Raw genomic sequence first — 13380 nt, forward strand, 5'->3', positions numbered from 1 at the left:
AGAATGTAAAAATAGTTATATTTTGTAAATTAGAAGGAAATTACAGCCCGCAGTCCTATCCACTGTGGTCGCTCTCAGCCCCGCGGTCCTGTCCACGGTGGTCGCTCTCAGCCCCGCGGTCCTATCCACGGTGGTCGCTCTCAGCCCCGCGGTCCTATCCACGGTGGTCGCTCTCAGTCCCGCAGTCCTATCCACTGTGGTCGCTCTCAGCCCCGCAGTCCTATCCACGGTGGTCGCTCTCAGCCCCGCAGTCCTATCCACGGTGGTCGCTCTCAGCCCCGCAGTCCTATCCACGGTGGTCGCTCTCAGCCCCGCGGTCATGTCCACTGTGGTCGCTCTCAGCCCCGCGGTCCTATCTACGGTGGCCGCTCTCAGCCCCGCAGTCCTATCCATGGTGGTCGCTCTCATCCCCGCGGTCCTATCCACGGTGGTCGCTCTCATCCCCGCGGTCCTATCCACGGTGGTCGCTCTCATCCCCGCGGTCCTGTCCACGGTGGTCGCTCTCAGCCCGCAATCCTATCCACGGTGGTCGCTCTCAGCCCCGCAGTCCTATCCACGGTGGTCGCTCACAGCTCCGCGGTCTTATCCACGGTGGTCGCTCTCATCCCCGCGGTCATGTCCACGGTGGTCGCTCTCATCCCGGCGGTCATGTCCACAGTGGTCGCTCTCATCCCGGCGGTCCTATCCGCGGTGGTCGCTCTCAGCCCCGCAGTCCTATCCACGGTGGTCGCTCTCATCCCGGCGGTCATGTCCACGGTGGTCGCTCTCAGCCCCGGAAGATTCCTTTAGAGCCCTAACTTCTGAGGAGTTGAAAACTTCTCTCTGGGGATTTAAACTTTCTACCAATCAGAGGGGCTTCGGCTCCACGGACGAGCACGCCCCCTCAGGCTCTATAGGACAGGTGTGAAGGCAGAGCCCCCCGGGCAGTTATAAAGGGGCGCTTCGGGGCCGCAGGAGGGGAGCTTCTCTGGGTCCCTTCTCGGCTCTTCTCCATGGACTTGCTGTCACATCCCCTCCGGGACATGGAGATCCAGGCGGACGGCTCCCTGTGCTCCTTCTCGGCGGCCGATGACTTCTACGACGATCCCTGCTTCAACACGTCGGATATGCAGTTTTTCGAGGATCTGGACCCCCGGCTGGTACATGTTAGCCTGCTGAAGCCCGAGGAGCAACACCAGGAGGACGAGCACGTCCGGGCCCCGAGCGGCCACCACCAGGCCGGCAGGTGTCTACTTTGGGCTTGCAAGGCTTGTAAGAGGAAGACCACCAATGCCGACCGCAGGAAGGCGGCCACCATGCGGGAGAGGAGGCGGCTTAGCAAAGTTAACGAGGCTTTCGAGACCCTGAAGCGGTGCACGTCCAGTAACCCCAACCAGAGACTGCCCAAGGTGGAGATCCTGCGCAACGCTATCCGGTACATCGAGAGTCTGCAGGCTCTCCTCCGGGAGCAGGAGGACAACTACTACCCGGTGCTGGAGCACTACAGCGGGGATTCGGACGTGTCCAGCCCCCTGTCCAACTGCTCGGATGGCATGGTAAGTGGGGCACACAACCATCACCCATACTGGGCAGTGCTGCTCCCAGATTCCGGGGAGGATATTTGGGACTTGCACCTAGTTCCCGACTCTCCCAGCTGGGTGCCTGAAGAAGAAATCTCCCCAACAGGCTGCCAAATAATGCAATCCTATGGATCTCGCCCCTTCAAATGAGGTGTGAAGTCTGCAGCAAATCCGCACCAAACTAAGTACAATATTGAGCAGATGAGGCTCAGAGTTGCCCCAGGCGATTCCCCTGTGGGCCCTGAGCCCGCGGGGGATCCCTCAGATCTGCAGATATTGGATGGATTCTGCCAATTCCTGCCCGCTGTATTCTCCTTATACTTCAGTGGGAACAGTTGTCGCACACACTTCTATTGAAATATCCAGAGAATGCAGAGGCGAGGAATCGGAGATCAGGAATATTCGCGTATCCGGGCGCCCCATTCAGACACTGAGGCAGATCCGCTGCCCACACCGACGCCCGCAGCAGATGTTGTGCTGCACAAGTTCTACAAAGTGTGCCCATGCCCTGGCATTGTCGTCTGGTCCCATTATGGTGCCTCTACAGGGCCAGTAGTCGTTCAGATAATTGCTCCCATGGCCCGTGCTAAGGAGAGACAAGTGGCTCAGCAGTTGCTAGTATTTGTTTGCAGTGAATGGGGTCGGCGGCCAGAAGAGCTCTGAATGGCTTTTGGGCACTTATACACCCGTTTACCTGTAGTGCAAGGAGGAGGTCCCTTTTGTTTAATGGTCCTATCAGTACAGTAAAGGTGTTATGTTGTCATATGGTTCCATTTTTCTTAGGAATTGCCTTGTCACTGTACCATTTTTGGAGCAGAGAAATGGAATTAAATGGAATTAACTGCTTCCTTTTTTCACCATTGATTTCAAAGGGTTAAAATAAAAGCAACATCTGGAAAACAGATGGAAAGCTCTGTCTGCTTCTGTTCTGTTTGCTCCATTAAAAAATACTAAACCCTAATGCAGTCTGCATCTATTAAAAATGGAAAACTAAGGGTGAATGCACACGGGCGGATTTGATTTGCAGAATCCGGAGCAAGCGAGTGCCTCCAGATTCGACAGCAAATACAGTTCATAGCATGCAATGCAAAAATGATTCTTCAATTAGGGTTTCCACTCATGGATGAAAAATCGAGGCATGTTCCATTTTCCTGTGGATTCCGCATGGTGGGCTTCCATTAAAGTCAATGGAAGCCATCTGAGCCACAGCCCATCCATGATTAACATTGTGGACGGGCCGCAGATTCCACGAGAAAAGCAGGAGTTTAAAAAACAATCTGTGCTGCACATGTCTAACAGCGAGCCGTGCGGATCATCCGTAGTACAGAAAAGAAGAAGAAAGTACAGGTATGTGCGGATGCCAGCTGGGCACAGGCTCGGATTCCACTGCGGGCTCCCGCTATGGGCGCACTGACAGAACAGAAGCAAACTGAGAGCTGTCTGTGCTTTTAGGAAGCAGGTGATTCTGTTTTATTTCCAATTCTCTGCTCCAAAAACCGAACTTTAAATAGTTCTCTGGAATCAGTGCTCTGAAGAGGTCACGCTGTGAGTCCTTTATACACTGAAGATGCTACATGGGTGTCACTTTACTCTGGTGTGCTGAAGATTTCACTTGGTTTCCTGCTTTCATTACTCTAGTGAAGATGTTAAAGGCATTCTCAGGGACTTTTGCTTTTGATGACCTCTCCTCGGGATAAGTCATCAATAGTTGATAGGTGTGGGTCCATTGCTCAGGATCCCTGCTGATCAGCTGATTTCCAGGTCCGCTGTCTGAGTGGAGAGTGATGGAAGCAGATAGTGATGTCAACATTACAGAGGCCCAGGTTGGCACTACATGCTCAGCTCTCATTGAAATCAATGGGAGCTATGCCTGCAGTTACAAGAGCGGCCACCGCACAGAGGTCAGCGCAGCAGCTTCTGCTCCAATCCCTGTGTATTTGTAGAGCTGACAGCAGGCGCCTGATCAGCTTATTGACCAGGGTCCCAAGAGGCGGACTCCAGCCAATCAACTATTGATGATTGTGATAGGTCCTGGTGATAGGTCATCACTAGTAAACCGCAGTGCACTGTTTTGCAGCTTTGGGGTCCTGGGTTCAAGTCAGACCGCACATGGCTGATGCCTGAAATCTTACCCTGCCGCACTGCTACATTTGTCACAGCTGTTTTTTTCCACTGAGACCAATGTGAAACTAAAGATGTTAAATTTGCTTGGCTGCTAAACACCCTCCCTCAGCCCCCCTGTGCAGGCTGCATATTAGCCTCTAACTCATCAGCTCAGTACTATGGAGCAATTCCAGCAACCTGATTGGCTGTTTTGGTTCGCTAATTCAACCTCATTGGTTGTTAGGGCCGAAGTACGGAGTAAAAGGCTAATATGCATGCAGGCTCACCTGTCCTCTCCTCCCCGCCGGCTCTTTGCAATGGGATGGGGGGGGGAGCTAAGCACCGTGTTGTCCCACCTCCTCGCATTACTAGCTGTGGACAAGGGGCGAGATGTGGGTGGAGTTAAGCTCCAGCCCTCTCCCCGCCTCTTTTACATAGCCATCAATTGGAGAAGGCGGGATCAGCCGACGCTTAGCTCTGCCTCCTCACATTGCAAAGAACGAGTGGGGAGGAGAAGAGAGGTGAGCCTGCGATGGGGAGGGAAAAGGGGCGACTGCATGGTAATCTTGGCGCATATGCGCCAGGACCCATGCCCTCTGAACGGGCGCACAAATGTTTGATTTGTGAGCCCGTTCACCAATTTTATCTCTCCCAACATAACGTATATCGGCCGGCTGTGAAAACGGTGGCCGATATACGCTCGTGGGAAAGAAGCCTAACCTTGTGAAACAGGGAGGTGGATGGTGCGTGGCTTCTTGGTCAGCAGAGATGGAATAAAACTCTCTTTTTTCACAGACAGATTATACTGGACCGAACTGCAACCCCCGCAGGAGGAACAGTTATCAGAGCGACTACTACTCCCAGGTATCAAATGGTGAGTAGTGCCGTGCATATTACACTTTGCATCTGTCTATCTGTCTCTCATATCTATGTATCCAGGGGCGTAACTTAAGGCTCAGGGGCCCGGGTGCAAAAGCTCAGCCCGCCAACCCGTACCCCGTAGCATACAGCTGCTGAACAAACTTCCATATATAATCTCGCCCCTTGGCATGAGCAAACATGACTTATTTCCTGGACTGTGTAAACATTTGGCGGTATGACTACTGCGTATTACGCTTGCGTTGTCTGTGCATTTCATACGCGGTAATTCACTGGCCATCAAATACGTTGCCACACGCTGTTCTGCTCTTTTGCGAATAGCTATTTCATAATATGCGAGCGCAAAAAAGAACGCAGCAACGAGAAACGAGAAAAAGCCCATTGTTCTCTATTGGCGCACAATCAATGCCGCCCATATGTAGTTACATTGCGCATGACGGCATCTATACGTGCTGCTGTGAAGCGTCGGCGCAGAAAATGGAAGCAAAACCCTAGGTGGACTGCGCACGACGGCGTGCGTGAGATATGGCTGCAATATTCAGAGGCCGGGCACCAGCGGCTGCACAGCGGTACCACGCAGCGTGACCCATGAGTCCGGCATTAGGCTGTGTTCATGTTTTTTGATTAATTTTTGAACCACAATTTAAAAAAAAAAAAACCCACATTACGCAAAACGCAATCGCACAAAAGTTTGCATGACCGAAGCGGGCGTCACGCTGCAAAAGACCGCACTTGGCTGCATTTATGCGCACATAAAGTGCACTGCCCGCTATCCCCTGCTGCGACTGTGACAGCTGCAGCAGGGGATTCCTTGGATGTGAAACCCCTGGATGCTGTCACATCCGGGGGCTTCACCTTTGGACAATAGGGCCAGCAGTAGCAGCGGCAGCCCCATTGACATAGAGAAAAGATCGCGATCCTCTGCCACAGCACTGTCACCGTGCCCAGTGACAATGGGACTCCCCGCGGAGATGAGGAAATCCTCTGCCACAGCTGTGGCAGAGGACCGTAATGCTATCCAATTGAATTCAATGGAGCCGGTGCTACAGCCGTCTCCATTAACAGCAATGGTCTACTGGCAGGAGATGTCTAGCTTATACCAGTAGTACATATATAATTATATACAGGAGATCCCCAGGTTATACCAGCATGCTCCATATCACTATTTACAGGAGATGTATAACTTATACCAGCTGTACATATATATAATTATATACAGGAGATCCCCAGGTTATACCAGTATGCTCCATATCTCTATATACAGGAGATGTATAACTTATACCAGCTGTACATATATAATTATATACAGGAGATCCCCAGGTTATACCAGCATGCTCCATATCACTATATACAGGAGATGTATAACTTATACCAGCTGTACATATATAATTATATACTGGAGATACCCAGGTTATACCAGCATGCTACATATCACCATATACAGGAGATGTATAACTTATACCAGTAGTACATATATAATTATATACAGGAGATCCCCAGGTTATACCAGCATGCTCCATATCCCTATATACAGGATGTATAACCTATACCAGCTGTACATATATAATTATATACAGGAGATACCCAGGTTATACCAGCATGCTCCATATCACTATATACAGGAGATGTATAACCTATACCAGCTGTACATATATAATTATATACAGAAGATCCCCAGGTTATACCAGTATGCTCCATATCACTATATACAGGATGTATAACTTATACCAGCTGTACATATATAATTATTTACAGGAGATCCCCAGGTTATACCAGCATGCTCCATATAACTATATACAGGGGATGTATAACTTATACCAGCTGTACATATATAATTATATACAGGAGATACCCAGGTTATACCAGCATGCTCCTTATCACTATATACAGGGGGATGTATAACTTATACCAGCTGTACATATATAATTATATACAGGAGATCCCCAGGTTATACAAGCATGCTCCATATCACTATATACAGATGATGTATAAGTTATACCAGCGGTACATATAAACTATATACAGGAGATACCCAGGTTATACAAGCATGCTCCATATCACTATATACAGGAGATGTATAACTTATACCAGCTGTACATATATAATTATATACTGGAGATCCCCAGGTTATACAAGCATGCCCCATATCACTATATACAGGAGATGTATAACTTATACCAGGTGTACATATATAATTATATACAGGAGATACCCAGGTTATACCAGCATGGCCCATATCACTATATACAGGATGTATAACTTATATTAGCTGTACACATGTAATTATATGCAGGAGATACCCAGGTTATACCAGCATGCTCCATATCACTATATACAGGAGATGTATAACTTATACCAGCTGTATATATATAATTATACAGGACATACCCAGGTTATACCAGCATGCTCCATATCACTATATACAGGGAGATGTATAACTTATACCAGCTGCATATATATAATTATATACAGGAGATCCCCAGGTTATACCAGCATGCTCCATATCACTATATACAGGAGATGTATAACTTATACCAGCTGTACATATATAATTATATACAGGAGATCCCCAGGTTATACCAGCATGCTCTATATCACTATATACAGGAGATGTATAACTTATACCAGTAGTACATATATAATTATATACTGGAGATCCCCAGGTTATACCAGCATGCTCTATATAACTATATACAGGAGATACCCAGGTTATACCAGCATGCTCCATATACTCTATATACAGGAGATGTCTAGCTTATACCAGTAGTACATATATAATTATATACAGGAGATCCCCAGGTTATACCAGCATGCTCCTTATCACTATATACAGGGGGATGTATAACTTATACCAGCTGTACATATATAATTATATACAGGAGATCCCCAGGTTATACAAGCATGCTCCATATCACTATATACAGATGATGTATAAGTTATACCAGCGGTACATATAAACTATATACAGGAGATACCCAGGTTATACAAGCATGCTCCATATCACTATATACAGGAGATGTATAACTTATACCAGCTGTACATATATAATTATATACTGGAGATCCCCAGGTTATACCAGCATGGTGCATATCACTATATACAGGAGATGCATAACTTATACCAGCTGTACATATATAATTATATACAGAAGACACCCAGGTTATACCAGCATGCTCCATATCACTATATACAGGATGTATAACTTATACCAGCTGTACATATATAATTATATACAGGAGATCCCCAGGTTATACAAGCATGCTCCACATCACTGTATACAGGAGATGTATAACTTATACCAGCTGTACATATATAATTATATACTGGAGATCCCCAGGTTATACCAGCATGCTCCATATCACTATATACAGGAGATGTATAACTTATACCAGCTGTACATATATAATTATTTACAGGAGATACCCAGGTTATACCAGCATGCTCCATATCACTATATACAGGAGATGTATAACTTATACCAGCTGTACATATATAATTATATACAGGAGATCCCCAGGTTATACAAGCATGCTCCATATCACTGTATACAGGAGATGTATAACTTATACTAGCTGTACATATATAATTATATACAGGAGGTACCCAGGTTATACCAGCATGCTCCACATCACTGTATACAGGAGATGTATAACTTATACCAGCTGTACATATATAATTATATACTGGAGATCCCCAGGTTATACCAGCATGCTCTATATCACTATACTTTACTCCCCAGGTGACAGTCCTTCCCCTCCCTGGGTGTTATACACAGCCTGCCTGCAGGCCGCAGTGGTAAAACAGCGTATGGCGGGCCCCCTTTTTTCTAAGTGGCTGGGTCGCAATTGTGACCCCTGCGATCCCTAGCGGTACGCCGATCTCTGTCTACACTATTTCCAGCACTGATTATGTGAATGCTACAGAAAGCCAACAGTGCTGCACATACAGACTGCTAAAAACTGATGATACTTTGGGCTTTACCACAAATTTGTTATCTTTGAAGAGCGCCATACGTGGAGCCGCACGTGGAATAGGTCTGCTGCACTATACTGACACCTCTCTGCAGAGACATAAGGTGTCGTTCAGACACGCGGGGGCTGTAATATTAGTGGCCTGCAGATTGGTACAAGGCCATTCTCACAGCATCAGTGAGGCGCGGCGTTTCACCGCTATTTTGATTGGCGTTTTGAAACGGAGGTTACTGCATTTGACCGTGCTTTTTAATACACCCCGTTATTGCGATGGGGGGGGGGGGTTAATACACGCGAAAACCCATGAAAAGAAATCAGGCAGCACTTGAAAATCATGGCGTTAAAAACGCCGCATTTGAGCGTGGGTCTTCGAGGCTCCATTGAAATCAATGAGTGTTGTGTCCCGATTAACGTGGCTCTCCGGACGACCCGCTGAACGCGGTAAAAAGCACCAGTGCATGCTGGGTATTGCCCTCTGTGATCTATTCCCAGTGACACTTTCTATTCCCGTAGATACAAGACCAGGAAAGAGTTGTGTTGTCTCCAGCTTAGACTGCCTGTCCAGCATCGTGGAGAGAATCTCTACAGAGAACCCCAACCTCCCCGCGCCCCCGGCCCTGGACACGGGGTCTGCCGGTAGTCCATGCTCTCCCGGAGAGGGCGAGACGTCTCTCAGCATTCCTTCACCTAAAGGCTGTACTCCGCCACCTGCGGACAGCAGCAGCTCCATCTACCAGGCCTTATAAGAGGACGGACTCTCGGCTCCTGACGCTCGCCGACGTCTTCACCGCCACATTTCAGATGGGTATTTCTTCCAGTCTGGGCCGGCTGACATGAAGGCTTCATTAGAAGCACAAGTGGAAGTCCTCGTCCTCCCATTACCGTCTGGAAGGTTGGGCCGGCGCCCCTCGTCTCCTGCACACTGCACTGAGGGCTACACACGGTTGTGGACCACTTTTGTAAGATTTTTTTATGTGAAGTTGTAAAGATTTTGTCTCCTGCTATTTAATGACTTGTCGTGTTCCATGCTAACTTTATATATTTATACGGTGTGAATGCCAGGGATGTCTCCAACACTATTCTAAATAAAGAACCCTATTTATAAGGCCTGGGTGCCGTCTCCATGACACGTGACCACACATGCCTGAAATCTTACCCGGCCGCTCTGCTACATTTGGCACAGCTGGTTCTTTCCACTGAGACCAATGTGAAACTTTGTATAGTGAGTATTGTATAAATGATGGGAGGATGCGGCGTATCATCTTTTATGGAGATGATGCAGTGTATTATCACATGAGGTAGTGGCCATGATGCAGTGTATTATCACATGAGGTAGTGGCCATGATGCAGTGTATTAGCACATGAGGCAGTGTATTATCACATGAGGTAGTGCTGATGATGATGCAGTGTATTATCACATAAGGTAGTGGCCATGATGCAGTGTATTATTACATGAGGTAGTGGCCATGATGCAGTGTATTATCACATGAGGTAGTGGCCATGATGCAGTGTATTATTACATGAGGTAGTGGCCATGATGCAGTGTATTAGCACATGCGGTAGTGGCCATGATGCAGTGTATTATCACATGAGGTAGTGCTGATGATGATGCAGTGTATTAGCACATGAGGTAGTGGCCATGATGCAGTGTATTAGCACATGCGGTAGTGGCCATGATGCAGTGTATTATCACATGAGGTAGTGGCCATGATGCAGTGTATTAGCACATGAGGTAGTGGCCATGATGCAGTGTATTAGCACATGCGGTAGTGGCCATGATGCAGTGTATTATTACATGAGGTAGTGGCCATGATGCAGTGTATTATCACATGAGGTAGTGGCCATGATGCAGTGTATTATCACATGAGATAGTGGCCATGATGCAGTGTATTATCACATGAGGTAGTGGCCATGATGCAGTGTATTATCACATGAGGTAGTGCTGATGATGATGCAGTGTATTAGCACATGAGGTAGTGGCCATGATGCAGTGTATTAGCACATGAGGTAGTGGCCATGATGCAGTGTATTATCACATGAGGTAGTGCTGATGATGATGCAGTGTATTAGCACATGAGGTAGTGGCCATGATGCAGTGTATTAGCACATGAGGTAGTGGCCATGATGCAGTGTATTAGCACATGAGGTAGTGGCCATGATGCAGTGTATTATCACATGAGGTAGTGCTGATGATGATGCAGTGTATTAGCACATGAGGTAGTGGCCATGATGCAGTGTATTAGCACATGAGGTAGTGGCCATGAGGCAGTGTATTATTACATGAGGTAGTGGCCATGATGCAGTGTATTATCACATGAGGTAGTGGCCATGATGCAGTGTATTATCACATGAGGTAGTGGCCATGATGCAGTGTATTATCACATGAGGTAGTGGCCACGATGCAGTGTATTATCACATGAGGTAGTGGCCATGATGCAGTGTATTATCACATGAGGTAGTGCTGATGATGATGCAGTGTATTATCACATGAGGTAGTGCTGATGATGATGCAGTGTATTATCACATGAGGTAGTGGCCATGATGCAGTGTATTATCACATGAGGTAGTGGCCATGATGCAGTGTATTATCACATGAGGTAGTGGCCATGATGCAGTGTATTATCACATGAGGTAGTGGCCATGATGCCGTGTATTACCAGATGAAGTAGTGTGTGATATAGTATATTGTCAGATGGGATAGTGCACATTATGCAATTGACCAATTGTCACTTGACGTAGAGGGAATGTGTTGTGGCAATGCTGTCTTGACAGAAGACAACAGAAATAGACTTCACCTATAGCAGACACCTTTCCTGGGTACTAACTGTGTCTTCCAGTACTCAGATACCTCCAAGACATACAGTAGAGCTAAACTACAGAACTCTACAAAAGTCTCAGGCAGTCTAAGGGTTAATAGTTTATTTCTGTCAATTAACAAACTACAAGGTGACTGAAGAAAAGAGAACTGTAAGCCATCAGTGTCTGGTGTGACGCCCGTCACCTTCATCAGTTCTTCTCGGAATACTTGCACACAGTTTCTGAAGCACTCAGCAGGGAGGCTGTTCCAGACATCTTGGAGGACCAAGTCCAGATCTTCTGTGGATGTCGGCTCGCTCCAATCCTTCTGTTTCTTCATGTAATCCCAGACAGACTGGATGATGTGAGCTCAGTGGGGGCCACATCATAACCTCCAGGACTCCTTGTTCTTCCCAACACTGAAGATGGGTCATCGGCCGGATGTTGGGGGTTGTTGTCCTGCTGCAGAATAAATTTGGGGGCAATCAGATGTCTCCCGGATGGTATTGCATGATGGGTAAATATCTTCCTGTATTTCTCTGCATTGAAGACCCTATGAATCCTGACCAAATCCTAAACTCCATCTGCTGAAATGCAGCCCCAAACTTGTAAGGTGTTCCCGCCATGCTTCACTGCTGCCTGCAGACACTCATTATTGTACCGCTGTCCACCATGCTTCACTGCTGCCTGCAGACACTCATTATTGTACCGCTGTCCACCATGTTTAAATTCTGCCAGCAGAAACTCATTATTCTGCCGCACTGCTGCCTGCAGACACTCATTATTGTACCTCTCTCCCTCATACTTGACTTAAGCCTGCACACACTCCTTATTGTACTGCTCTCTCCCCTTCTTCATTGCTGCCTGTAGACACAAATTATTGTACCTCTTTTCACTACCCTTCACTGCTGCCTGCAGACAATCATTATTGTACCGCTCTCTCCCCTTCTTCATTGCTGCCTGCAGACACTCATTATTGAACTGCTCTCACCTCATGCTCCATTGCTAACTACAGTCACTCATTATTGTACTACTCATAACCATGCTTCACTGTTGCCTGAAGATACTCATTATACCGTAATACTGCTTTCATCTATGTTTCACTACTGCCTGCAGACACTCATTATTGCACCTTTCTCCACCATGCTTCACTACTACCTGCAGTAACTCACTATTGTAATGCTCACCCCCATGCTTCACTGCTGCCTGCAGACACTCATTATTGTACCGCTCTCCACCATGCTTCACTGCTGCCTGCAGACACTCATTATTGTACTGCTCTGCACCATACTATACTGCTGCCTGCAGACACTCATTATTGCACTGCTTTCCTCGATGCTTCTCTGCTGCTTGCAGACACTCATTACTATACCACTCTTCCCTATGCTTCACTACTAAATGTAGACACTCATTTTTGTAACACTTCATGCTCCACTGCTGCCTGCAGACACTGATTACTGCACATCTCTCCACCATGCTTCACTACTGCTTGCAGACGTTTATTATTGTACTGCTCTCCCCGATGCTTCACTGTTGCATGCAGACATTGATTATTGCACTACTTTCCTTGATGCTTCACTACTGCCTGCAGACACTCATTATTGTACCACTCTCCTCCCTGCTTCGTTGCTTCCTGCAGACACTCATTATTGTACTGCCTTCCACCATGCTTCACTGCTGCCTGCAGACACTCATTATTGCACCTCTCTACACCATGCCATACTGCTGCCTGCAGACACTCATTATTGCATCTCTCCCCACCATGCTTCACTGATGCTTGCAGACACTCATTATAGTACCGATCTTTCCCATGCTTCCCTGCTGCCTGCAGACACTGATTATTGCATCTCACTGCACCATTCTTCACTACTACCTGCACACACTATTTATTATAATTCTCTCCCCACTGCTGCCTGCAGACCCTACGTATTGTACCATTCTCCCTCTTGCTTCGCTACAACCTGCAGACACTCACTATTGTAACGCTCTCCCTCTTCTTCACTGCTGCCTGTAGACACTAATTATTACACCTCAATCCCCATGCTACTTGCAGCCTGCTGACACTCATTGTA

At 47.2% G+C, this 13380-nt stretch overlaps 1 protein-coding gene across 1 annotated transcript; it reads left to right on the top strand.

Annotated features, from left to right (window-relative positions):
• Positions 1-968: 968 nt before the first annotated feature.
• MYOD1 (myogenic differentiation 1) lies at positions 969-9633 on the top strand. Its single transcript, XM_066583720.1, has 3 exons — positions 969-1535; positions 4458-4536; positions 9026-9633. The coding sequence occupies exons 1-3, from the start codon at positions 993-995 to the stop codon at positions 9256-9258; spliced, it is 855 nt and encodes a 284-aa protein (XP_066439817.1). The 5' UTR covers positions 969-992; the 3' UTR covers positions 9259-9633.
• The last annotated feature ends 3747 nt before the right edge of the window (positions 9634-13380 follow it).

The sequence above is a fragment of the Eleutherodactylus coqui genome, chromosome 11 (assembly GCF_035609145.1).
Source record: "Eleutherodactylus coqui strain aEleCoq1 chromosome 11, aEleCoq1.hap1, whole genome shotgun sequence".
NCBI lineage: Eukaryota > Metazoa > Chordata > Amphibia > Anura > Eleutherodactylidae > Eleutherodactylus > Eleutherodactylus coqui.